The sequence below is a fragment of the Cyclopterus lumpus genome, chromosome 24, assembly GCF_009769545.1.
Source record: "Cyclopterus lumpus isolate fCycLum1 chromosome 24, fCycLum1.pri, whole genome shotgun sequence".
In the NCBI taxonomy this organism is placed as follows: domain Eukaryota; kingdom Metazoa; phylum Chordata; class Actinopteri; order Perciformes; family Cyclopteridae; genus Cyclopterus; species Cyclopterus lumpus.
Genome location: NC_046989.1, coordinates 11,293,287 through 11,319,208, shown reverse-complemented (window position 1 = coordinate 11,319,208; position 25,922 = coordinate 11,293,287). Strand labels below are relative to the sequence as shown.

The window sequence follows — 25,922 nt, the reverse complement described above, 5'->3', positions numbered from 1 at the left end:
ACCCTGATGTGTGCAAGCAAGAGTTCAGAGTTTGATCAAGGGCACTCTGACTAGACACTGTTGATCAACTTCCACCATCTATTGTAGTGAAGGGGGCAACGCTGTGTCAAAGGAAGGCGACTGCTAAATGGTTTGCCTTCCATACTACACAAAACCCAATCTTGAAGTAATTAATTTGCATATCTTTGACAATACTTATCTTATTAGAGAACACTAACAGGGTCACATACATTGGCCACCATAAGGACACAGGACAGTCTCCCTAATTATTGTTTTGGTCCCTTTTCTTCCCTTGTGTCTTTGAGGTGGTCTTGGTGCGATGGAATGAGCCCTTCCAGAAACTGGCTACCTGCGATACAGATGGAGGGATCTTTGTTTGGATCCAGTATGAAGGCCGCTGGTCCGTGGAGCTGGTCAATGACCGTGGAGCACAGGTAACATACATTACACACAAAGGACATGGAAGTAAATCAATAATTAAAAAGTTAATTTTTACTTTGACACTGAATTAGGGCTGGGCGAAGTGGCTTATAAATAATATATCGATATCTTTAGGCCTTGCTGCTATGAACGATATATAACTCGATATTTTAAAATGTTCTCTAAAATAACTCAACTGTTTGAATAAACCCTGCGTATGTTCATACTGGCAGAAAAATAGCAAGCCGGCCAACGGCGACTTAAAAATATGATCTCGATGTTCACGTTATATAGAATAACTAGATGTGTTGTGTCTTGTTCTCTATGGAATGGCTCTTTTCCTTTGGTGGTTAAGATTAAAAATAAAATAAAAAAGTATTCTATATTAATTTATACTGACATTAACAGAGTAATTATTTCAGTTGAGCGAGACCCTTTCAGTATCAACAGTCTACAGGAGGGCATGTATTTTAATTTACATTTATGTGGTATTCTGACAGCACTGGGAAGAAACTAGCGACAAGTATAAATGCCTTGCTCATGGGTCCTTGATGCCGCTTAACATCTCAAGTGTTCTAAATCCTCACAGTTGCCATCATTAGATCGTGAGGGCTCCTAAAACACGTCAACACTGTGAATTAATCCGTTTCTCACTGGCTGAATAGATATCTCATTACATTTTACAGTGTTCACTTTTGGGCAGCATCTAATGAATAGTTTGTGGGGAAGAAATGCCCATTATAATTCTTCAGAGCCCACAAAGACATCCTCAATCTGATCAACACTCCAAACCCAAAGATAATCAATGTATTCACAAATAAGAGACAAAAAATCAGTAAATCCTATTTAAAATTGGAGAATGTTGAATTAAACATTTCTGATCAAATTAATTGATTATCAAAAAAAGTAAATTAAGTAATTAGTTCACTTAATTACACAATTACTGTTCAAATGACATCAGGGGTTTAGGTTTAGAAAAGGGTGGATTTGTCATAACTACGAGCTGTTTGATAATCAAGCCAGCATCTCACCATTTAATTCTTAACTGATGTGTCTGGTGCTCTGTAGGTGAGTGACTTCACCTGGTCCCATGATGGCACCCAGGCTCTGATCTCCTACCGTGATGGATTTGTACTGGTGGGATCAGTCAGCGGGCAGAGACATTGGTCCTCCGAGATCAACCTGGAAAGTCAGATTACGTGTGGTATCTGGACCCCCGATGACCAGCAGGTAACACACACACACACACACACACACACACACACACACACACACACACACACACACACACACACACACGCCCCACAGTATTGTGATGGGTGCAATGTTTCCGCCTAGCAAACTATACCAGCCTTTGACTGCTAATAGACGTAGAAGTTTCAGGTTGTCATTTTCCACTTTTAGTGTGTGGACTTGTCACTCAGAAAGCAGAGACTGGCCCTGAGGGAGATCATCCTTGAGTGACAGCAAAGTGTCTTGAATGTTTTGTGAGGCTATGTTTTTTGTTAAGTTGTCAGCTCAGGTTGGACATCATCAAACTTTCTGTCTCTATATGCGTCTCTGCCTTTGTTCATCGCCTTCATCCCATTTACGACAAGTAATTTTCCTTGTGATATGCATTTATTTTGTCTTTCTTTGCTCTCTATCTGTCATCTCTGTATCTATTTTTATGTTTGCCTTCCTTTCCCTCTTTTTTTTAAATGTCTAAGTTAAATGTCTGTTGTTTTTCACTTTCTTCTTCTCCCTCATAAGCCTTGACTATTTCTCTCTAGGTGTTGTTTGGTACTGCAGATGGACAGGTGATAGTGATGGACTGCCATGGGCGCATGCTGGCCCACATTCTGCTGCATGAGTCGGATGGCATCGTCAGCATGTCCTGGAACTATCCCAGTTTCCTGGTGGAGGACAGCAGTGAGAGCGACACGGACTCTGATGACTACTCCCCTCCGCAAGGTAAGCTGCTCGAGGTTTGATATGAGTAGATGGCTCTTTGTGGCTTCTTCAGGCACACAAAAAAAGAAATGCCACTGAAACACATCCGGCATAGACATTATGCAAGTGTATAATCTAATGAAGAATGTGAGAGAAACGGGTTTAGCTGGTGAGGAGTTGTGGCTGTCAGTAGTTCAGCTGTTTCATACGCATTACCTCGTTGCAGAAGAAAGCAGATGTGGAACCATCTGTTAGCTTCTAACTCCTCCCATATTTGACCTCCATCTTTTACTGCTCCATGATAAAAAATGATCATGAATGGCAATGGATCAGATCACAAAATATGTTTAGCTGCTTGGCTTGCATCTGAACACACTGCACTTTTGACTGTCTTTGTTATGTGTGACATATGATGTTTGACTTTCTTGAGAAGGCAGGGTTGTATACTCTGTTCTTGAATAAGGCACCAAATACTTGTAAACTTGCTAAAACCTCGGGTTTGTTCATTTAATAATATCAATATAATGTCAATATGGCTACAAGCAGTCAGACATCTAATTAAGACAAATAAAAATAAGTCCTCAAATTTAAACTACTGGTTAAATGACAGGTTGTTATTCACTTTGGTGAATTAAATGATGCATGTTGCACATTTTTGCACATGTTGTTTTATCTTTCATTTTGATCTATCATTTTGTTTGGAGTATACTATGAATTGAAGCTTATATTTTGACGTCTTTAGAAGGATAAGTCATTTGTGATGCTGATGATAATAATAATACAGGCGATGAGAGCCATTTAATGAAGCTTCAGAAATGGGAAGGTGCCTATTCAGCGATTTTCCACCTCTCTGCCAATGGTGAAGACGAGGAGGGAGAGACGCATTAAAACAAAGGAGTGTGACCAAATGGAAGGTGGTTAGGGGGGCGTTTTAAAGATGGAGGGCAAGAGCTGGAGGAGGATTAAGATTAAGCTGACGTTGCCATTCGACCGCCTGTTTTCTCTTAATGCCGCAGTAGCTGTTGTCATACAAGGAGGTAGTACCATCCTAATGTGCACACATTACACAAATCCTGCACTGTGTATGGTCACTGTGCCAAATGGTTTTAGGGATATATAGACAGTGGTGTCTATAATGTGAGTCCCTGGGAATTAAATGTTCATTTGCAAGTTTCTGCAGTGGCCCCAGTAATATTTTTTTATAAGGATATAACTTTCACAATGTTTGATCTCCTCTTTTTTTTTCGAAGCATTTAAAAAAAAAAGTTATTTATGAAATAATAGTATTTTATTTAAGTCCTTCATACACTTTTACAAAACACGGCTCACTATGCTGATAACGATACAGCAGCACCACGTCGGCGTAACGTCGCTGCCGTTACAAATTACACAAATCCACCAAGTGCAACAAATGTTAAAGTGTGTTTTCCATGAAGACGCCTTATAATTCTGTCATAGCAGGAGCAGCTGTCAGTGTAAATGTGTGCATTACTAGACTCTTCTTGTACGACACACTTCCAGTCAAGTGGACAATCGCAGCCGATACCGAGGAAGCCTGGAAAAGGAAATGCATCATCTTCAATGAAAATGCAATTAGCATCTCTTTGAAATGTGGAATAACAACACAAGCTGTTTGTACAGTTGTGCAATTAATGTGTAAATCTGTGCTTACTGTATTTGCAGTGGTGCCACCTTTAACTTCTAATCCCCCAGGACTGCCCTATAATAATTATACCTGCAATGTCGAGGATATAGCCCTTGTATTTGTGTGCTGCGTTGACACAGTTGACTGCATGCGATCATTAGCAGGGCCTGTTCGAAAGAGGAGAGCGAGAAGAAGACGGGAGTAAAACATTTAAATATAACTTTGCAAAACACTGACATCCCACTTCCTCCTCCCTATGATTGCCATTATTCAAATATTTGTGGCTTTCCCCACTGTCTTGCTGCTCTCACTGCCTCCTTCTTATTGGTTCCTGTTTTGTCTTTTTCCCTCTTTTCTTTTTTTGTTCTTCTCTTGAGCCTAATTAGTCCCAGTTGCTATGGCTGTATTGGTGAGAGTCTGTCTTCCTCCTGCTGTGCAATTTTTGTCCTTCACTTTACCGCAGGCCACGTGGTAAATCTGAAATGTGCTTGCCTTAGCTGGAACACTGATTATGCTCTAACTCACTAATTTACCCAGTCAATAGTAATTGATTGGCCCCGATAGAAATTATCTCTCAAGTCGACAACCTGACTGAGACACTAGACCGCCTCCATGATGATGACCCATTAGCACTGCACTGCACAGCACAACACACTGCATTTAGAGCAGCATCATAGATCTCATTTAATGTGTAAACACATTGTGAACTGATTACTAATGAGAAGTAGTACCTGTATTAGGCTGAAAGTCCGAGGTGGATATCTAATTTGTGTTGGTATTTGGGTCATTGCTGGAGTATGTCAGAGGACAGACTCGAGGATGTTTTATTGGAAAACGTATGGGCAACCTGCCACTTGTTTGCCGTTATAAATACAGCAGCTGTGAGATGTGCGGAGAGTGTTGGTGAAATAGTGTTTTCTCATGAATAGGACACAGTAGAAACATACACAAAATGTATCGCAGCTGCTAAGGAAATGTAACTGTCCTTGCCTCTCCTATAACAGCTCCCATCTACCTCTACAGTAGACAAAAAGCACACTGACACAGACAATATCTATGACCTAATCTTGAAATGCATATTAATCATCTTGTCCCATATACAATGTCGGGGAAAAGCCACATCACAATTTTCTAAATCCTAAGGTGATGCTATCAAATTGCTTTATTTTTTTGTTGTCAAACCAGCACTCCAAAAAGAGATATTCAGTTTATTGCATACTGCGTAAGACAAAGAAAATCAGCAAATCCTCACGATTGAGTAGATGAAACTGGGCCATGTTTGGCTATTTTGCTTGAAAAAAGATAAAGTAATTGATTCATTGACTCATCATTTCAGCACTTCCCTTATTTTATGTCAGGTGAGATTGTGGTTGGAATAAGTAATGCAACTTACTTTCTATGTTTTGCCAAATAAAGTTAAACCCCCAGAAAATGTTGACGTAGAAGTAATTATTGCATTTTATTCAGTGCACAGGTGTGTATCATTTTAACACCAGTCCTCCCTTGATATACATTGATTGACTATACTTAGATGTGAAAACATCCACGCTTTATTTTTCTTTATTTACAGAGTATACCGTGTACTTTAAACTGTCACACACACCTCGTTTTGTTGCTCTCACTTTGCCTGTTTACAGTGTTTGTGTTGTCCTTGTGTCTCTTCCCAGTGCACAGCCAGAAACCTCTGCTGACAGTCAGCTTCACTTCTGGAGACATCAGCCTGATGAACAACTATGACGACCTCTCTCCCACCCTCATCCGCACTGGTTTGAAAGGTGTGTGTGTGTGTGTGTGTGTGTGTTCCAGCAACGGTCTCTTTCTTTTGTTTCAGTTCCTCTCTCACTCTTTTACATATTTACAAATTATGTCTCAAAGATGTTTTCCATCTTTTTGTCTAATGTAAATGTGCATGACATTATGGTTACTTTTACTCCTGTGTCTTGTGCTGTAGATGTGGTGGTTCAGTGGTGCTCGCAGGGGGACCTCCTAGCAGTGGCGGGGATGGAGAGGATCTTCCTCTCCGCCGAGCCCTCCTGTCCTCCCACCACCCGGAGTGCACTTGTTAAGTTCTACAACGTTCGGGGTGAACACATCTACACACTGGACACACCAGCACAGGTGATCAACTTTAACAGGGTCAAACCTGGCTAACGAGTAGTCTGAATCACCGTAGGATTGTATGTATTGTATTGCCCTTCCTCCAGCGATGAGACTCGATATGAATTTGAAGACCCAAGAAGGCTCGACAAAAAAATACTTACATTAGGCTCTTTTGTAAAGTAAGTAGCAAAATAATAGACTAACATAAAGTAAAGGCATAAATCAGAACCATAACAGTCAGAAACCTTAACGTCAACCCATATTTCATGCTGGACATTAAAAAGATGGAAGAATGTAGTGCAGAATCTAATAAATGTGGCAAAACAATCTTCCCCGCTCTGCAATGCATCTCCTCCATCGCCCTGCAGCGCCCTATCACCACGCTGTGTTGGGGTCACCGGGACTCTCGTCTGTTCTTGGCGTGCGGCTCGGCGCTCTACGTGGTGCGAGTGGAGCACCGCGTTGCCAACCTGCAGCTGCTCTGCCAGCAGGGCATCGCCACAGCAGTGAAGGAGGAGAAAGATGTCGCCAAGCTCACCATGCCTTCCCGCCTCTGTTCTTACGTCACAACTGCTTTTGTCCCTACCATCAAGGTAAGAAAGAACAGGAGAGTGCTCCATCGATAAACAAAAAATCAAGTTTACTTTATGTACAGCCTTGCTTTCATAGCTTTCTGAGATTGGATTACTCTCCAAATAAACCCAGGCAAAGTGTAGCTAAGCATAACACACTTGTATAGCAGTACACTTCAACTCAAAGTGTTGTGCTAGCATGAACTAAACTACAAACCCATGTTTTCTCTTTCAGCCCCCCATCCCTGATCCCAACAACATGCGAGATTTTGTGAGCTATCCAACAGCTGGAAACGAGCGCCTGCACTGTACCATGAAGCGTACGGAAGACAACCCTGAGGTGGGGGGACCCTGCTACACGCTTTACCTAGAGTACCTAGGAGGTCTGGTGCCTATCCTCAAAGGCCGTCGAATAAGTAAACTGCGTCCAGAGTTTGTCATTATGGACCCCAAGACAGATGGGAAAACAGGTAAAACTTGCTTATTGTGTACTATTTAAACTATCTTTTCTCAACGGGGTTCAGAAAACATTGGGGGGCCCTGGAATTAAAATCTTTGAAAGTGTCATTCAAATGCACATTTTCACAAATGTAGCATTTGTTTTTTTACCATCAGCTTACAGGGCAGGTCGATTTCTTTCTTTAAATACAATGAATATTATTCTAAAAATATTCCAACACATATTCAGGATCGGTGGCACATGCTTTTAAAGAGGTTACCTCCCCAAATAAAAGACACAAAAGGGGAAGTGTGAATCATGCATACATATGTTTTGACTTAGCAGAGATAACAGTCGATTATATTCCAATACGTTTTTCTATTTATCATTTCTTACCATTTGAATAGTTGAACTTGCGTAACGATTAAGTATTTTAGAATGTGTTACTCATGTATTTGTTTGATTTAACTTAATACGACCCTCTGTAAAACTGACTTGAATTTAGAATATGTTCAAGTACCAATTTTCTTTTTTGTTTAAAAAAAAAAAAAAAATTCCAATCATGAGTATGTGTTTAAATCATTCACACAGTATATGTTTTACTGTTTGTAACGATTCAAACAGAATTGCTCAATCTATTCCTCACGGACACGTTTTCCTGCTCCAGTACTTTTCCAGTTATTTGAGTTTCTTGAGTTGGCACTCAGAGAGTGTGCTTTAGTCACATAGGGCAGACTGGGCCCATGTTAATTAAAAGCTGCTTAATGGGAGCTCTGATGGCCCCTGGACTTCTCATAAATCAACCCGCACCCTGCCCACACAGTGATAAATGAAGCCAGCCATGAAATGGTTCCTGCCCATTCAAACTTTATGCCCATCAAATAAATGAGCTTGACCTAAACTGGAGCAGTGGCGGTTCAGACTCTATGAATAAGGAAAAAGAGAAGAATTGAGACTGCTGCAAATAGGGTTTGGGCTGAATGGGTCTCGATGTTTATCTGCAGAAATGGTTGAACATTAATCAATATGAAGGTGCCTGCTTCTAAGTTGTTAAAATAGATTTCCTGCAATGCCAACTATATTGTAATATTAATATAAGTCAATTTGATTTGCAGAGCATCTCATATTTGTACTCCCGTCTTTAGTCCATGGGATAGTACAGTTTGAAACGGCAATATTATGAACATTTTAGCCAGATTCAAAGTATGATTTTAGCTGTAACGTTGTAAATGAGAAAACAGATGATGCCACGGGTAAACTTTATCTTGCGTCCTACACATTTACAATCTATTTTCTCACAACTGACTCCATCTTTCCATCCGCCGTCTTGTTTTCTCTCCTCAGATGAGATGTACGGCAACAATCTGATATCTGCCATGATTGACAGCTGTAACTGCTCAGACTCCAGTGACATTGAGCTGAGTGACGACTGGGTTGGCAAGAAATCTCCAAAGATATCCAGGGGTAGCAAATCCCCCAAACTGCCAAGGTAACCAGACACCTGACCTGTGTACAGTAGCATGCCATCTTTAAACTATATTGCCTTTTATTTATATGAAACATAGCAGCCAAGGTTATTTAGTTCGCTCCACACAATAATATTAGAAATCAAGTCTGTTTGCTTTACATATTTATTTAGTTTGAATTAAGAAACTATTGTAGTATTTTTATTTAAATTCTTTGAAAACATTTAATTTCCCACATGATACCCAGTTATTCAGTGTTTGTTTGGATGCTTCTGTGGCAACAGAACCAAAGGATGCATGCAGATGTCTTAGATTGCTGTCGCTCTATCTTCCAACAGCAGGAAAACACAACCATGAACCTTTAAAAAGGGTTAGGTGTGTTCACTTTGATTTAATAATTCTGCCAAATACATTACAATACCAGAATTTACTTCTGAATTAAGTGAGTCAGTGTGGCTTCGCAGCAATGTTTTTACTCTTAAACTTCATATATTCCTATATTATTAACCCATATTATAAATGTGTAATGGAATGTTCTACACTTGTTTATTGGTTCACTGCATGCCTAAACCTTCTTTTTGTATTTGCTACCTTCTCTGTAGAGACTTAGTTTGTCCCTTTACCAACAGGATCAACATTGATCCCAGAAAATCGCCCAAGCTCTCCCGCGCTACACAAGAGATAGCCAGGTCACCACGGTTACCTATACGGAAACCCTCAATTGGGTCACCCAGTCTAACACGGAGGGAATTTCCTCTAGATGATATCACTCAGGTAATGCTTATATTATTTAATATTTTCTCCTGGATCTATGGTGCTTAATAATAATAATAACATCAAACACACTTGGCAGCATCGGTTGGTTGGGAAGCCTCTGAGGGGCGATCAGCTTGACCAAGTTGTTTATGTGTCCAGGCATGGGGGCAGTGTTTTGTTTGATAAGATCACACATGTCACTATTAGAAATATATATATTCTCTAGATTGTTTTGAATGTTTCCATAGAAAATACTATGATTTTATCTTTGTTCCTGTCTTGCAGCAAAATTACCTTGCTCAGGTCACATCCAATATTTGGGGAACAAAGTTCAAGATTGTGGGACTCTCCACATTCTTGCCAACTAATCTTGGTGCAGGTAACCAATCAACAACTTCTCCATTAGCATTTAGCATGAATTAATAAATAGAGCTCATCAGTCATTTTAATTAGTACCATTTCTGAATTGCCTTTTATTTGTATCATGCATACTTTGTCTGTCTCCCCTCAGTCATCTATAAGACAAGCCTCCTTCATCTACAGCCCAGGCAGATGACCATCTACCTGCCAGAGGTGCGTAAAATCTCCATGGACTACATAAATCTGCCGGTCTTCAGCCCCAATGTCTTCAGTGAGGATGAAGACGACCTGCCTGTCACAGGCCCTGCTGGTGGCACCGATGACAACCCGCCCTGCACTGTCAACATACCTATTGCCCCCATCCACAGTCCCGCCCAGGCCATGTCCCCCGCCCAAAACATTGGTCTGGTCCAGTCACTCCTAGCCAATCAAAATGTTCAGCTGGATGTCCTAACTAATCCCACAGCAACCCCTGCTGGGGCCGCCGCTGGTGGGTCAGACCAAAGCCAGGACAACATCCTGACAGCCCAGTACACAGTTCCCACCAGGTACTCCAGTCCTGGTCAGGTCATCTTTGGGGGTCTAGAAATTAATCGCCTAATGGTGGGGCCCCCACCTTCCCATCATCCTTCACAACAACAACAGCAGCAACAACAACAACAACAACAACAACAGCAGCAACAACAACAACAACAACAGCAGCAGCACCATCAACAGCACCATCAACAGCAGCATCAACAGCAGCATCAACAACAGCACCAACAACTACAACACCAACAACAAATTCAGCACCAGCACCATCAGCTTCAGCAGCAACAGCAACTCCAACAGCAGCAGCAGCAGATACTCCAGCACCAACACTTACAACAGCAACAGCAACTTCAGCAACAGCACATTCAGCAGCAGCTCCAACACATGCAGCAGCAGCATCAACATCAGCTCCAGCAGCACATACAACAACAGCAACAACTACAACAGCAACATCAACAAATTCAGCAGCAACTGCAGCAACAAATACATCACCAACAGCACACACAGCAGCAGCATCAGATGCAACAGCAGCACCACCATCAGTTTCAGCAGCAGCAGTTTCAGATTCAAATCCCTGTTTCCGCCATGTCATCAGGACAGCTGTCGGGTGCAGCTGTGCACCAGCTCCAGCAGGGGGCACTGCAGATACAAATCTCTCATCCACCGGTGGAATTGGTGGTTGAGAGAGCAGTGGGGGGTGAGCACGAGCACCTATTGAAAATCAAAACCACCCGGTCAACTCCACAGCTGGCTGAGGGTGATACAGTGGTGTTCAGTGCCCCTCTAGAGCTCAGCAAGATGAACCCCCCACCCCCTTACCCCGGAACAGTGGCTGCTGCAGTGGCTGCCGCTGCTGCTGCTGCTGCAGCAGCCACAGCAGCAGCCTCCGCTGCAGCCTCCAATCCTGCAACAGGAGGGAGCACCAGTGGGACTCCTCCCCCTGGTGACCTTTGTCTGAAGAAGGGAGAGTTATCACTTTATCTTTCAGGTCAGCAACAAGCGCAGTACCCCACACCACTGGGATATGAGAGGATAACAACATTTGACAGCAGTGGGAATGTGGAGGAAGTATGTCGTCCTCGAACGCGCCTTGTCTGCAATCAGAATGTCTACACACTCCAGGGACCTGGCAGCTCTGCCACTCTCAGGGTCACCTCATCATCATCATCCTCCTCCTCCTCCTCAGCTGACAAGAAGATCCAGCTGCCCTACACTTCTGCAACACTCAACAGACTCACTGCACCTCGCTATTCCATACCCAGTGGAGACCCGCCCCCATACCCAGACCCAGCCAATCAGAACAGTGCTGTCGGCAGAAACTCTGGACAGAGGCTTGACAGCAGTCTGATCCATGCCACTCTCAGGAGGAACAGCCGAGAGGCCGCTCTCAAAGTTTCCCAGATGCTGGAGCCGCCCAGACCATTGCCTCCTAAGGCTAAGAATAATAGTGCACTAGCAGCCTCGTTCCAGCAGAGGGTGCCAACGGCCTTATACACCTGCAGTCAGTGTAGCAGTGGATCTAGTGTTGGAAGCACTGCTGCAGGGAGCACTAACGGAATAGCAGGAGGAACTATTATCAGACAGGATTTCCCTCCAGGGAATGGGGCACCACACAGCACAGTTATTGTTCACTCCAACAGCACTACTCCTCTGGCCTCCCAGTCCTCGTACAGCTTGCTGAGCTCTCTTGAAGGATCTGGTTCTTCAGTAGGAGGAGGAAGTAACAGAGACAGGGTTGATTATGTTAATTCAGCATTTACTGAGGATGAAATCCTGAACCAGTCACTGAGGAATCTGGCGCTAGGGGGAAATGATGCACCAGGGCTGGTTGTCAAACGCCCACCTCCCTATCAGTGGGATCCAGCTGCCACTGAGGAGGTGTGGGTTCCTCAGGAACGGACAGCACCACTGAATTCCAATGGACCCCCCGGACCCCACAAACCACCCCCACTTATTCTTAGCCCAGCTCAGCACTTGGATGTGTCCAGACTGCCTTTTGTCCTTTCTCCAAAGTCCCCCACCAGCCCCAGTGCTGCATCATTTCAAGCTGCTGCAGCAGCTGCAGGCTACCAAATCTCTCTCCAGTACCCTCCAACAACTTCCTATTCTGGAACCCAGCTACAGCCCATGCCAGGCTCACCACGCCCCTGCTCCTCCCCAAAGGAGATGGTGGCACCTGTACCATTCTCGCAACAGGATGCAACCCTTGTATTGCCTCCTGGTTACTCTGCAAACCTTGCAAACCTAGCCTGTTGCCCACTCCCACCCATGTATCCAGGAGGAAGTGCTTGTTCCGGGCTCCCCATTCCCCCTATTTCCCTTCACACTCCTTGGGGTACGTATAATTCTTGCCCGCCTATGCCCAGTCCTGCAGTGCCACTACCACCCAAAGCCTCTCACATGGCAGTTGACAAAAAAGTTATTTCGCCGCCGCCTCCTCCTCCTCCACCACCCCCACCGCCGCCGCCAGCAGAGCTGCAGAGCCATGGAGGTTTACAAGAGGCCATGGCAGAGGCTGGGGAAGGTTTTCAGGAGGTGCTCTCCTTGACTGAGAGCCCTGTTCCACAGCGGTCTGAGAAGTTCAGCAAGAAGAATCGCAAGCGTGTTGATGGGCGTGCTGAGGAGGCTAACGTGCCACCTTTGGCTGAAGGGAGCAAGTTGAAAAAGGAGGGCCGAGCTTTAGGTGATTTCAACTCGCTCATCTCTAGTCCGCGGCTGGGAGGAAGGGACAAGAAGAAGATTAAGGGACAGAAAGAGCAGCAGTTGAAGACCAAGAAGCTGAATAAGGCTACTGCCAATAGTGAGTTCCAAGACAGTTCAGAAAGTGAGCCGGAGCTGTTTATCAGTGGAGATGAGCTGCTCAATCAGTGCCAGAGTGGTAAGAAGGGCTGGAAGAGTAAGAGGAACTTGAGGGCTGCCAGTGAACTGGATGAGATCAAGTGTCGAAAAGCCAACGAGAAGGAGGACCGAGGGCTGGGCAGCCAGGGTTTTGTCTATGTCATGGCCAACAAGCAGCCACTGTGGAATGAAGCCACGCAGGTCTACCAGCTGGACTTTGGTGGGCGTGTCACACAGGAGTCTGCCAAGAACTTTCAAATTGAACTGGAGGGCAGACAGGTAAGAAAGATCTTGTTCAAGAAATATCTTCCACTGCATGTTATCTGTTTACTGAAATGACCTATACGAGTATTCAAGTGAAATACTGTGAGCACACGGACATGATGTTGATGAAAGTAGCTTCTGCGCTTCCGTATTCACTTTTTTGTTTGTTTTTCTACACAGGTGATGCAGTTCGGCAGGATTGATGGCAATGCCTACATTCTGGACTTTCAGTATCCCTTCTCTGCTGTGCAGGCATTTGCAGTGGCTTTAGCCAATGTTACTCAACGCCTCAAATGAGATGTCCCCTCCCTGTTTACCCTGAGTTATATCTGGGATTTCAAACGCAATCAGTTGAAGGGACACAGTTGTTTCATTTGAGATTAACAAACTTTGATTTTGAAGAGACTTAAATCAGCCCTGGTCATAGAGAGAGAGAGATACAATCATGCTGCACTACACAATGCTGCCACTAGAGTTGGTGCAAGCAGCAGATTTGCTCCGTTTGGCAGTCAGGGGCACCTTGCAATGCATGTAGGGCCAAAGCGCTGAACTTTGGTAAACATCATGCAAATAAATGCTGCTTTAGCTAGAAGAAGCTTATAGACATGATAACCGATGGGTTAACTGAGAGAAGAATTGTCGAGGTGCAGTTTTCAAAAGAAGAAGCAGCAGTAATACTTGAAAACCACACTCTGGAGATCACCGTTGTGTTTTTCCTAGAGCGCACAGGTACTACTGGGCACTGAAATCCATTGCTGTACAAACTTCAGTGAAACAGTTACCACTTTATTATACTGCTTTTGCTTTTAGGATTTTATTAAATGACTAAACATCGTGGAGGGTCTTTTTGTTTTTGCTCTCTGCCATTCCTTTTGTTACTGCTGTCTCAATCCATCTTGGTTGGAATTGAGGCTTATAGATATATGCATCATTTAGGAGCACTGCTAAGAGGTCACACGTTTCACTGTAGTAAAAGGTGTGTCACTGTTAAAAACTTGGGGAGGTCAAGTAGTACACATGAAGTGTAATAGATAAGTTGAACTGCAGTCTTTTCCATATATTTTCCTGGGACTTTGAAGGAAGAAGTGTTACTCTGCTACATGGATTAATTTATATGTACATTTCCTTATCTATTCAGATGTGAATTTTAACATTATTGTCATTGTTTGATATACAATCTTCACACCAAGTCAACATTTTCAACTTACCTGCTTTATTTGGGAGAACTGGTGGCTGAATTTGAACATTGCCGTGTAGTCTGGGGTGATGGTGGAAGGGGTGTACGGAATAGCTTTGACTGATATGTCCTGCACTTAGTGAAATATCTACATACGGTGACACAGGTGCAAAAGAAGTCGCCAAGGCCTGGATGGAACAACTTAACCTCTGGCATGAAGGGATTTGTCACCTGCTGTCACTTCTGTGAAGTGAGTGTGTAGTTGGGGTGGGGGGCGCTGTCCCTGCTCTTTAAGACCACACTAATCATGTAAGCAAGGTACAGGAAATATTTTTATATATTTCACCTATGCCATTTCATACTCTTTTCAGAAGTCATGTAAATACATATGAGTCATATGTAAATGTTGTAAAGAGACTTTGACAGATGTCTGTTTACACCTGTTTTCACTGTGTTTGAAGTGTAATTTTAGGTGTGGAGCGACGCCCTAGAACTGTTTAACTCAACAGCTACAACCATGAAAAAAAGTTAACAGTTAAGCTGAAATCATTGCCGCTGAATCTTTGAAATCAGAACTCCAATGAGGGATGAAGCTATTGACATCTGTTCATTTAATAAGCTGACACTGAAATCTGAAAAGCTGTTTTTTATTTTTTTTTCCAGGTAGATAAGCTTGTATTTGTGTTGAACTAAGGACACAGAGCGGAGCCAGCTGATAGGATAGGTTTTTATCTGTATACGATGATAGTAAAAAAACATCTAAAAAGGGTAATATTAGGCAGGTGTGACTAGGGTCACCTCTAACCTTTGTGCCAAAATATGCATTTGCTAAAATTTATAGTTGAAACAAATGGGCCTAGAGGGAAGTGTAACCTAATTCGTGATATAAAAAAAAGCCATCTCTTTGGACCTGCTCTGTTTTGGTCACAGAATTGATGAGATTATTAAACTTTCTTGTGTGATCTTTCTGTATTGCAACCAAAGACATCTGTCAGATGGGTGTTGTAGAGATGCGGATTGAAAAAAATTATCTCAAATAGTCTCTTATGATCCTAAAAAAGGAAGAGAACATGATCATGCATGTCATAAAGAAAATATCCATCTTTCTGTGTTAGTTGTGCAATATTTTCTTTTGGGGGGAAAAAAAAAGTCCTTTGACCACAGTTTGATACCATTCTTTTAGTTCTGTAAATTTTATTTATGAGATTTCCTGAAGGAGATATAGTATCTATATATACTGTATATTGTGGAGTTTTCTGAACATTTCTTTGTGTTGATAAATTTTGTGTAGCCCAAATTGTAAGATGGGCTTTGGTCGGGGGGGGGGGGTTGGAACGGGCAGATTTCAGGTTTTGTGAAGTTGCATTGGATGGGAAAGATGAGAATGAGTAAGTGCCCAGTTTAGTGTAGTTGGTAGACTAGTTATGTAGAGTGTAACTGTCAAGTCAAGGTGTGTCTGTATTCAACTGTGCAGTCTACCAATCCCATCAGTGTTAAATCTATTATCTTTAAATGTGTGTGGTCATGGCTTCTTACACGTACACACACATACACAAACATCGTTCACACAAGTTCACAAGTGTAAGCCACTGAGTTCATGTTAAGAATTGCGTCTGGGCTTAAGTTAAGGATTCACTTCAAACTGATTTCATGAGATGGCCTGTTGTAGATAATGTAGGATTTGGCTTTTCTTTAGAAAAGGTGTGTGCTTTGTATTTGTAGATGTAGACTTAAATGACAAAAACACTTGAAAAGAGTCTGATTTGGTGACTGAACGTTTATAGTGAATGGATAGTAAGGCATGCCATGTAAATTATTTTATAATTGTATATGTCACGCATCTTTTGAATAAAATGTCATTGTTTTCCGAAAAATGCTGTCTTGTTTCCTAAATGTGTCCATTATTGTTGACCTGAGAGATGGAATTGTTACAAATCCAGCCAGTTGTTTGACGGGACTAGAGTTTACACAAGGTGGCTCTATGGTCTCAAACAACAAATAGTATGCTTTCAAAAAAAGAAAAGGTCGGGAGTGCTCGGAAAAACAAACGAGTAATGAAGGTGCTCTTTGATAAGGAACACACAAGTTTAAAAGATGAAGAAAGCACTCGACTGGCAAACGGATACAAATCCAGTATTCTACAGCCAGGTCACCACCCACGTGTAGCAGCACGAACAATGGCCCAGTTCAATTCAAGTGTCCCAAAGCCGGCCAGTGAATGAGCATGCACAATATCAGGACCCCCAAACACAGTTATGACTTACTATTTCATAATGAATGTAATATTGTGTGGAGGATTCGTAGTGTCTCACACATTTTACTTCACATTGCTCTTATTGACGGGAAATAAAGACACAGATTTAAACTCATCATTTCCAAAAATAAATGTGGTGTAAGAGCTGCTCAATGAGGGATTCTCCACACCCCAACTAGACTCTGATTTGAGATTACCCATGAAGAAAATGCTGTATATGTGATAACATTTTGAATATTCAAAGTTAGTCATTGATGGGTTGAATGAAAGACAAGCCCACGATACTAACCACATCCGTGATGGTATTAGAGGCAGCTCTCTTTCTCTGTCCGTGGTGCTGAACTCTGATCACGTGACTCTCCTCCCGTGTGTTTTCTATGCGCTTCCGCCCCCTCTTCGGGTTTTTTTCTACAGCTTTTTTTTGTTTCTTTTCTTTGAGCCAACACAAACAAAACAGCTTCGGCTGCATTTTCAATGAACCGACGTGACAACACAGCCTGCTCATTGTGTTGTTCTCTATAGGCTGCGGCTGTGTTTCCCCATCGCCATTTTCAGCCGCCAGACGGCTCGGTGTAATAATGGACACCGACTACTCGTCCGGCTTGGAAAACCCAGTGTACACCGAGCTGAAATACTTCTGTAGGAAGATACAGGAGGGCTACAATGAGCTGAAGGAGGACCTGACACCTTTCCGCGATGATCGCTTTTACAGGTGGGTCTCCTGTATATCTGCCAACACACCGGCAGACAGACACACTGCGTTTCATACATATATGTTAGAATATGAGCCTATTGATTCATGATGGGGGGTAAACAGATTCGTTCAAATTTCTCGTGTGTGTGTATATATACATATATTTATAAATATGTATGTATATATATACATACTGTATATATATATGTATATATATGTGTTGGACATATATATATACATATATATATATGTATATATACATATATATGTATATATATATACATATATATGTATATATATATACATATATGTATATATATATACATATATGTATATATATATATATATATATATATATGTGTATATATGTATGTATATATATATATATATATATACATACATATATATACACACTCGTGTATTGTATTGCATGCTGTCGCTTTATATTGTAGATCATTTTTGAACGAGATCGGGACCTCTTGATTAGGCGACAAGTGTTGTCATGCGGAAGGGAATGTAAACATATTGGGAGATAAATCACCATATGCCTCCTTTGAAATGTATATGGTGTTCAAATTTCAAGAAGTTAATTAAATTTCTGCTCATTAGAAACGAAAACGCAGTAATGTTACGCACGTTACGCAATACGCACGTAAACCACGAAGAGGACATGCCTTCAAGACTTTAAACCGAACGCCTTATTATGAGCGAAACTTAAAAAGTCGTCGCCACAAATATAATGAAACATCAACCTGCTAACACTGAAACATGACCATAGATGCGGAATATGAGTTGTGTTGTACGAACCAGCAGGGGTATCTAATAAAGGAGGAGGGAAGCCCTTCTCCTGGGGTCACGTGGCCACGGCCCCTCCTTTTCGATGACGTTGCACTCCGGTTCTCGCAGGCTGACGTTGATACGCGGATGTGGATTCACGGCAACATTTTTGTTTCAGTTCTTTTTTCGGCAACCGACTCTGCGACCAGAAATGGAGCTGTAAGTGTCCGATGTGTGCAGCGGCTTCTCCCGACACGTGTCGGCGATGTTTAAAATGTGTGCGCGTGTTTGTGAGAGCCCTGAAGCAGTTTCCTGCCATCTGTTACTGCTTCAACTAGCATGGAAGCTAGTGTTGACATACCGCACCTGACCCACTGACTGTGTGTGCGCGTGTGTGTGCGTGTGTGTGTGTGCGTGTGCGTGCGTGTGTGTGTGTGTGTGTGTGTGTGTGTGTGTGTGTGTGTGTGTTTGTGTTTGTGTTTGTGTTTGTGTTTGTGCTTCTGACTCTGACAGACTGGCACCCATGCGGCTCTACACCCTGTCCAAGAGACATTTTGTCTTGGTCTTCGTGTTCTTCCTGTTCTGCTTTGGCCTCACGATCTTCATCGGGATTGCAGGTATGGCCGATAAACATTTCATATTTTTGCAAAGCTGTGTGTTGGGTCAGAAGTCTTTTAAACATCCTGTGGGTGACTCCATCATCTCTTGTTATCTCTGATAACACAGTACTTACAGGTTTTATTTTTCACCACTATTCTACTTTCACCTTGCTCGATAATCCAGAGGTTCATCTTGTGAAACGTGTTTTCATTGTGTCTTCTTCATTTCCAAAGGTCCCAAGATTATTGCTGAGCAAGAGCACAGTGGAGATCAGTTACTTCTCAAAAACCTCTCAGTCAAGGTACGTTACCTTAGTCCAGCATCATCAAGCACTAACTGGGACATGTTTAACCAGTCTTAATTTGGATAAACTTGTTGATGTAACATGCTCATATTCTACCTTTTGAATCATCCCTTGTAAGCGACCCTAATAACAAACCATTGGTGACCAAATCTGTTAAATCCAGCATACAGAAAAACAAACTTTCTTTGAAACAGGGAATACTCTCTGATCTGCATATAAATACCAAAGAGCTGAACATATACATTTTACGAGCAAAACATAATGATGTTTTTTTGATTTTACTAATGAAACAAAAACTACAAATACTACAAACTGGTAGACAACCAACACTTTAATATAGACCAAAAGGATGTGGAAAAGGCCTTCCTTTTCATAAATGTACATCAGAGTCACGGACCTGACAACATCTGTGGTTGTTTACTTAAAACTTGTGCAACAGAACTGAATCCTGGTTTTCACAACATTTTATTGAAGTATTTACAGTCACAGCATGTACCTGAGGTCTGGAAGGATGCTCTGGTGGTCCCTGTTCCCAAATCCAGTTGTCCCAAAAGTCTAAATGATTTTAGACCAATTGCTCTCACATCAATTTTAATGAAAACTTTGGAAAAACTTGTAATGTCAGCAATGTTAAGGAAAACTGAGCAATCATTTGATCCCATGCAGTTTGCTTATAGGCCTCACAGAGGAGTAGAAGATGCCACAGTCACTTTGTTTAATTGAATTTTGAAACACTTAGAGGAAAATGGATCTCATGTCAGACTTCTATTTGTAGATTTCTCCTCTTCTTTTAACACAATTCAACCCCATATTTTAACCAGTCGGCTTTTAGAACAATTTGACTAAGTCACAATCTTGTGGGTTGGATTCTTGACTTTTTAACTAATAGGACACAAAGCGTGAGGGCAAATGGAATTCTGTCAGACCAAGTTTGCTCCTCCACTGGCTCCCCACAAAGATGTGTGCTTTCGCCCCTATTATTCATCCTCTACACACATATGTGTCCGAGCAGTACCACATACCTGCTTGGCGAGCAGGTATGAAAATAGGACCATTTTAAAGTATGCAGATGATTCTGTTATTGTTAGTCGAGTGCAGGGCGATGAGACCAGCCACGGTCCGGTCATCCATGACTTATTGAAGTGGTGTGAGGAGTCCTATCTTCAATTAAACATATCTAAAACCAAAGACATGATCATTGATTTTAGAAAACATGCAGTCATATCCATTAAGGGTCAGACAGTGGAATATGTGAAATCCTACAAATATCTTGGGCCAATTATTGACCCAAAACTGAATTTTGATGCAAACTGTGAAGCTGTGTGCAAAAAGAGTTTGAGGAAACTGTCCTATTTCCACATTGACAAAACCATGATGACCTTTTTTCATCGTGCTTTTATTGAATACATTTTGATCTTTTTCTTTGGTGTCATGGTTTGGAGGCCTGTTTTTAAAGAACAGTAACTTCAGATTGTGAAAGGGTCTAGCAGGCTGATTGGTGAGTCACAGCTGAGCCCAGAGTCCCTGAACAGCAGACAGATACAACGCATAACCGGCTCCATCTTAAAGGACGACTCCCACCCTTTGCACGGAGGTATTTAGTACCACGTTGTAGAACAAAGTGGTATAAAAACAGCTTTGTTCCAGCAGCCATCACTCAGGTGAACAAATTAGAATAATAACAGTGCACTGATATGTGTACTTTTATCATCATGTCTTGTTGATAGTGTAATGTGTGTCGAGATGACACACATTACGAAACAAGTCTACCTACGGGTACACATAAAGTTACCTGATAGCAAGCAGGACACGGTCATGTCGCATATTGATATGAATGTCAGGGTAATTCATTCATGATGATGAATTGGTGCAATATGTGCAGAATACCGCTGTCCATAATGCCCAAGTACATGTTTTTGGTTGTGTTTGCTTTGAACAGATTGTTCACTGTACTTGAGCTACTGTGAGGGACGATTGTGTCTTTTCTGTAGACCAACTAAAGACATTTTAACTGTCGTGCTCTGCCTTCTGGCATTTCAGCCTTTTGTTTGTCTGCCGTGTGTGCGTAAGTGCGTGTGCGTGTGCGTGTGTGTGTGTGTGTGTTTGACACCTGTTGATTCATCTCCTCTCTCATTTTTCGATAATATAATCTATAAAGCTGAAGCCATTTCATCAGTACACAACTGATAACGTGTTTTACATGTTCAAGAGGATTGTCTTACAATACATTGTAGACACACAGATGTACAGTTGAATTTTCTATATTTTGCAATGTTTTCATTTTGTTCATATCATATTGTTTATAATGCGATTCCAACCCATAACCCTCCACTCCTAATTTAATTCATAATTTTGTCTTCAGAGAAAATCTTTGGGTTTTGAATTATGATCCAAGCAAAATGTGTTCTTACTGTAATAACATATTGTGCGTTTCAGTGACCTCCATTGAGAAGTATCCCTTTAATGATTAGTAAATGAATGATTTAATTCCTTGTATGTTTTCAGACTGGGCCCTTCAATCTCGTGTCTCCTGTCCTCACCACCTACAACCAGCAGCTGTGGCTCACCTGCGTGATGCAGGTTGAAAACAGCAATAGTAAGACCACCGGATGAGCTACACATGACAACTGTTTATCATGACATTTGAATGAGAGAAATAGCTTTCTCTTTCATTATTTTGGAAACATCCGTGGTTTTGGTTAATAACGACATGTTTTTAATGCTGTCTGTGTCAGTGGGAGACTTCCAGCAGCCTTTTGAGATCAACGTTGAGCTGAAAGGAGTGATGCAGGATGCCAGTGTGATGCACATCAACAATGTGCACCAGAAATCCCGGACGCTACACTGCGGGGCCGTAAGTGTCAATCAGCGAACACCTTCCTCTCTCACAGTGGGCTGGATTGTCATTAATCATTAAGTCAGGTAGCAGCAATCAGCACAGCCGTGTGTTTTTGAAGTAATTTATGGTATTGAATAAATAAGTTCCAGTGTAACCTTGAGTGCACGTTTGAGTTTTGATCATCATGTAACACAGTAATATCCTCGGGGCAGTTTATTTATGCACAGTACAGTTGGATTGTTGACTGAGCGTTTCTTGTCTCCTTCCAGCAATGTGATGAGATCATTGTGCTCCATCTTGGCTATCTGAACTACACCCAGTACCAGGTCTTGGTCCGCTTCAACGGCCTTCAAAATATCACATATGAAATCAAGGTCAAGTTTGTGGTACGTGACAAACGCCGCACGCAACTAAACGTTTTCTTTACGACGGCGATCTTGTAGTCAAGTGTGTTTTAATTAATCTTCCTCAAAGGGACAAACACTGCTTCAGCTCTAATATTGTCCCTGTGATGCTACATTGGATGTATTTAAGTATTATTTCAGAATCGCTTGGGCTCACATGTTAGCATAGCCATTTTTCTATTTTGGTTTCTTTTGCTTTTGTTCAACTTTCTTTAATTCCTCTCCAGTGGAAAACATACAACCCCAGCTTCTCTCAAGTGGAGATCTGGTTCCGGTTTGTCTTTGTGGTGCTGACATTTATGGTGACGGTAAGAGCACTTTTTTTTTAGTTCTCAATCATCATTCATACAAGCAGTATTCCAATCCGACCAAAACATGACAGTGAACCAAAGATAATCAGTGTTTGACAAATGCATGACTAAAACGTGTTTCTCTGCCTGTCCCAGTGTCTGTTTGCACACTCACTGAGGAAGTTTTCTATGAGGGATTGGGGCATAGAACAGAAGTGGATGTCCATCCTGCTCCCGATGCTGTTACTCTACAATGGTGAGCTTCAGTATTCTCTCTCCTCATATTTTACCTTTTTAAAATACAACTTGTACAATCTGGCGTCCCCATTATAGGTCATTTTTAACCATTACGGATTCACGTTGTTGTGATCACAGCACAAGTTGTGATTTCATGTGTCAACTGCCAGCGTTACATTTGTCCTGTCCATCGTAAAAGAAGTCCAACTTCAATGTCAGGTGTGTTGCTTAGTGTGTTTTGTTGCTTTTGCTGTTCAGATCCATTTTTCCCGCTGTCATTCCTGGTGAACAGCTGGTTTCCAGGCACGTTAGACACTTTCTTCCAGGCTCTGTTCCTGTGTGCGCTGCTGCTCTTCTGGCTCTGTGTTTATCATGGCATCAGGGTTCAGGTGGGTCCAGTATGACACGTGGGCCTAAAAGGTTTCCTCTTATTTTTAGCGTATTATGAATCTTATTTTGTGTGTTTTATGTCGTTTCCACAGGGGGAGAGGAAATGTCTGACGTTCTACCTGCCGAAGCTGATAATTGTAGGTCTTCTGTGGCTGTCTGCGGTTACACTGGGCATTTGGCAAACGTAAGTCTGACACCACCGGCCACTAAAAGCCTGATTCCAACTCTGAATAATAACCGGACTGAAAAGATCTGCTCTCTTCTATTGAATTTGCAGGGTTAATGAACTCCAAGACCCTACCTATCAGTATAAAGTGGACATAGTGAACTTCCAGGTGAGACCATTGTAATGGTACAGGTTGTGGTAAAGGTGGTTGACGTTAGTGTTTGGACAGTATTGTTTTATTTATGTCTTCATTTGGCTGATGTCCCATGTTATTTCTCCAGGGCATGAAGGTCTTCTTCCTGATCGTAGTTGCCCTCTACATCCTATACCTGATTTTCCTGGTCGTCAGAGCTTGTTCTGAACTCAAGAACATGCCTTACTCGGGTATCGCAGCACACCATACCTCTCTGGGTTTGATTCAATGGCTGTTAGTATGATTACATTAATGCGCTGTGTTTTCAACCACCAGATCTCCGGCTCAGGTTTTTGACAGCTCTGACGTTTGTGGTCCTTGTTATAAGGTGTGTTTTTAAGGAAAATCCCAAACCTAAAAGAACCGTGTGTGTGTGTGTGTGTGTGATCTTTAAAGTTTGATATGGCTCTTTGTGATGACCTTCATCCTGTTGATCTTGTTGTTCTTTCTCCTCCAGCATGGCCATTCTCTACCTGAGGTTTGGTGCCAAGGCTCTCCAAAACAATTTTGTTGCTGAACTGTCGACGCATTACCAAAACTATATCTTTTAAAACGATATTTCATTAGTACTATTATTTCATTTAAATATAACATGTGAGATGCCATGTTGATGTCTTAAATAGTGAGCAAATATTCCTTAACTCCAAACATACCAGCTGAATTTTTATCGTTCTATGGTCTACTCAACTTTTACTTGTACACATTGGCATTTGTGTATTCCCCCTCCAAAAATGCACTTTATGGTAGGTAATACACTACAATTTCAATTCAGTAGATAATAAAGATGATGTCATGTATTAACCCAACTGGTTTTGTCTAATTTCCCAGACTCCCAGTTGAAGGATAATCCTGCTTTCTCCATGCTAAATGACTCGGATGATGAAGTAATATATGGGTAAGCATTTATTTGTCGTCTTGTGAATTGTTGCAGTAATATTCCGTGTGGACTTGCATAAACCGGCTGATGTTTCCTTTTGTCTTTTGTAAAGGAGTGATTATGAAGACATGCCTTTACAAAACGGACGTGCTATCAAAGCAACCGCCAAGTACCAGGATGAGAGTGACAGTGACTGATGAGGCCTCTGATTGGCTCGTTGTTCCTTTGTTGTGTCGCTGTTGGAAACTATGAAAACACAATACAACAAACTATCATGTGTATGTGTAAATAAGGAGTAATTGTATTGGTATTATAAGATGATATACTGTTTGTGTACATAAGTATATTTTTTAAAAAGTTCCACATCTACTGAATGTACTGTATTTTACTGAAAGTTGGGGCAATCTTTCACTCAATCTTTTTTGTTTTGTTTATGCTTTCCATCTCCTTGAAAACAAAGGAAACAAACAGATGTACAATGATACAATTGTTACACGTTTGCAAACTCTTTTTCTCACATTTCTTCACAACCTGAGAGTCGGCATTGATTGGGTAAAGTGCGAATATTAATTTGGGATTTTGTGTGTGATCAAATCAATGTTATTTTTAACGCTTTGCGTTGAACCATTGTTGAACCACTGTTGTCACACTGTTTCTGAGAATAATGAGAATGCAAGGCTGAGTTGCATTATATCGGTGATAGAAAGTAGAGGACGCTTATGCTGCAGCAGCCGTAAGTGCACAGTTTGGGCTCACCAGCACTGGTATGGCTGATAAATGTGACTTAGTGCCAAAGCAATGTTGGATGTTCTCTTTTTCCTCAGACATATATTTTTTAATACAGAGAGCCTTGGATGGAATAGGTCTCACTTCTCTCTAGACACTTTTTCCTTCGGAAAGCAGCTTTGTAAATGCACTAGTTTAAGAATTGAACTTATTTCGCTAGAAAATGACGACTTGATAGTGAATTTTCTGACTGCTCGGGTGATTGGCTTGTGGTGAATTGCTTGGATTTTACACAGCTGAATGTAGAGGACTCCTAAATTATCATGTTAAATATTTCTTATCCCCACACATACAGTAGATATACCATTGGCCAAATCTATTTGCCTTATGTTGAACATATTATTTTAAGCAATTGTTCTTTCTTCCCTTACTGTCCCTGTATTACTTGCAATGTGAGATTTGCTGCCCTTCCTATTATTTTATAAAATGGTGGTATGGCCAAAAACAGCCAAAACAAATGTTTTCCATGTATTCAAATCAAGATGGTGCCTTGTCTTTACGTTTCTTTTACATGGACTGCAGTCTCAAATTGATAAATGCTTTGGCATGAATGTACTTTTCTTGTATGTTGGAAATTCCTACAATTATTGTTGCTTCATAAGATAAAAGCT

At 41.7% G+C, this 25,922-nt stretch overlaps 2 protein-coding genes across 5 annotated transcripts in view; both read left to right on the top strand.

Moving 5' to 3' along the window:
• The window catches only part of tulp4a (TUB like protein 4a), a 28,237-nt gene extending 11,863 nt beyond the window's left edge, over positions 1–16,374 (top strand). Inside the window, exons 2-13 of one of the 3 annotated variants that reach the window (XM_034527461.1) lie at positions 306–434; positions 1,489–1,650; positions 2,193–2,373; positions 5,665–5,772; positions 5,949–6,115; positions 6,466–6,690; positions 6,905–7,139; positions 8,453–8,597; positions 9,204–9,348; positions 9,616–9,709; positions 9,842–13,338; positions 13,504–16,374. In XM_034527461.1, the coding sequence (XP_034383352.1) occupies positions 306–434; positions 1,489–1,650; positions 2,193–2,373; positions 5,665–5,772; positions 5,949–6,115; positions 6,466–6,690; positions 6,905–7,139; positions 8,453–8,597; positions 9,204–9,348; positions 9,616–9,709; positions 9,842–13,338; positions 13,504–13,620 (5,205 nt within the window). In that variant the 3' untranslated portion in view covers positions 13,621–16,374. Of the gene's footprint in view, positions 1–305; positions 435–1,488; positions 1,651–2,172; positions 2,374–5,664; positions 5,773–5,948; positions 6,116–6,465; positions 6,691–6,904; positions 7,140–8,452; positions 8,598–9,176; positions 9,349–9,615; positions 9,710–9,841; positions 13,339–13,503 lie in introns of those variants that run through there. The other 2 variants (XM_034527460.1, XM_034527462.1) reach the window with 2 other exon arrangements.
• A 781-nt stretch (positions 16,375–17,155) lies between these two features.
• tmem181 (transmembrane protein 181) lies at positions 17,156–24,894 on the top strand. Of its 2 annotated transcripts, none has more exons than XM_034527986.1 (17): positions 17,156–17,466; positions 18,739–18,842; positions 19,059–19,126; positions 21,635–21,725; positions 21,865–21,983; positions 22,238–22,354; positions 22,600–22,680; positions 22,819–22,918; positions 23,158–23,288; positions 23,382–23,473; positions 23,567–23,624; positions 23,737–23,839; positions 23,925–23,976; positions 24,106–24,188; positions 24,302–24,391; positions 24,477–24,543; positions 24,638–24,894. In XM_034527986.1, exons 1-17 carry the CDS (start codon positions 17,333–17,335, stop codon positions 24,720–24,722), a joined length of 1,575 nt encoding a protein of 524 aa, XP_034383877.1. In that variant the 5' UTR covers positions 17,156–17,332; the 3' UTR covers positions 24,723–24,894. The 2 variants fall into 2 exon arrangements, with proteins under 2 accessions (XP_034383877.1, XP_034383876.1); XM_034527985.1 differs by lacking the exon at positions 17,156–17,466 and adding an exon at positions 18,346–18,444.
• The last annotated feature ends 1,028 nt before the right edge of the window (positions 24,895–25,922 follow it).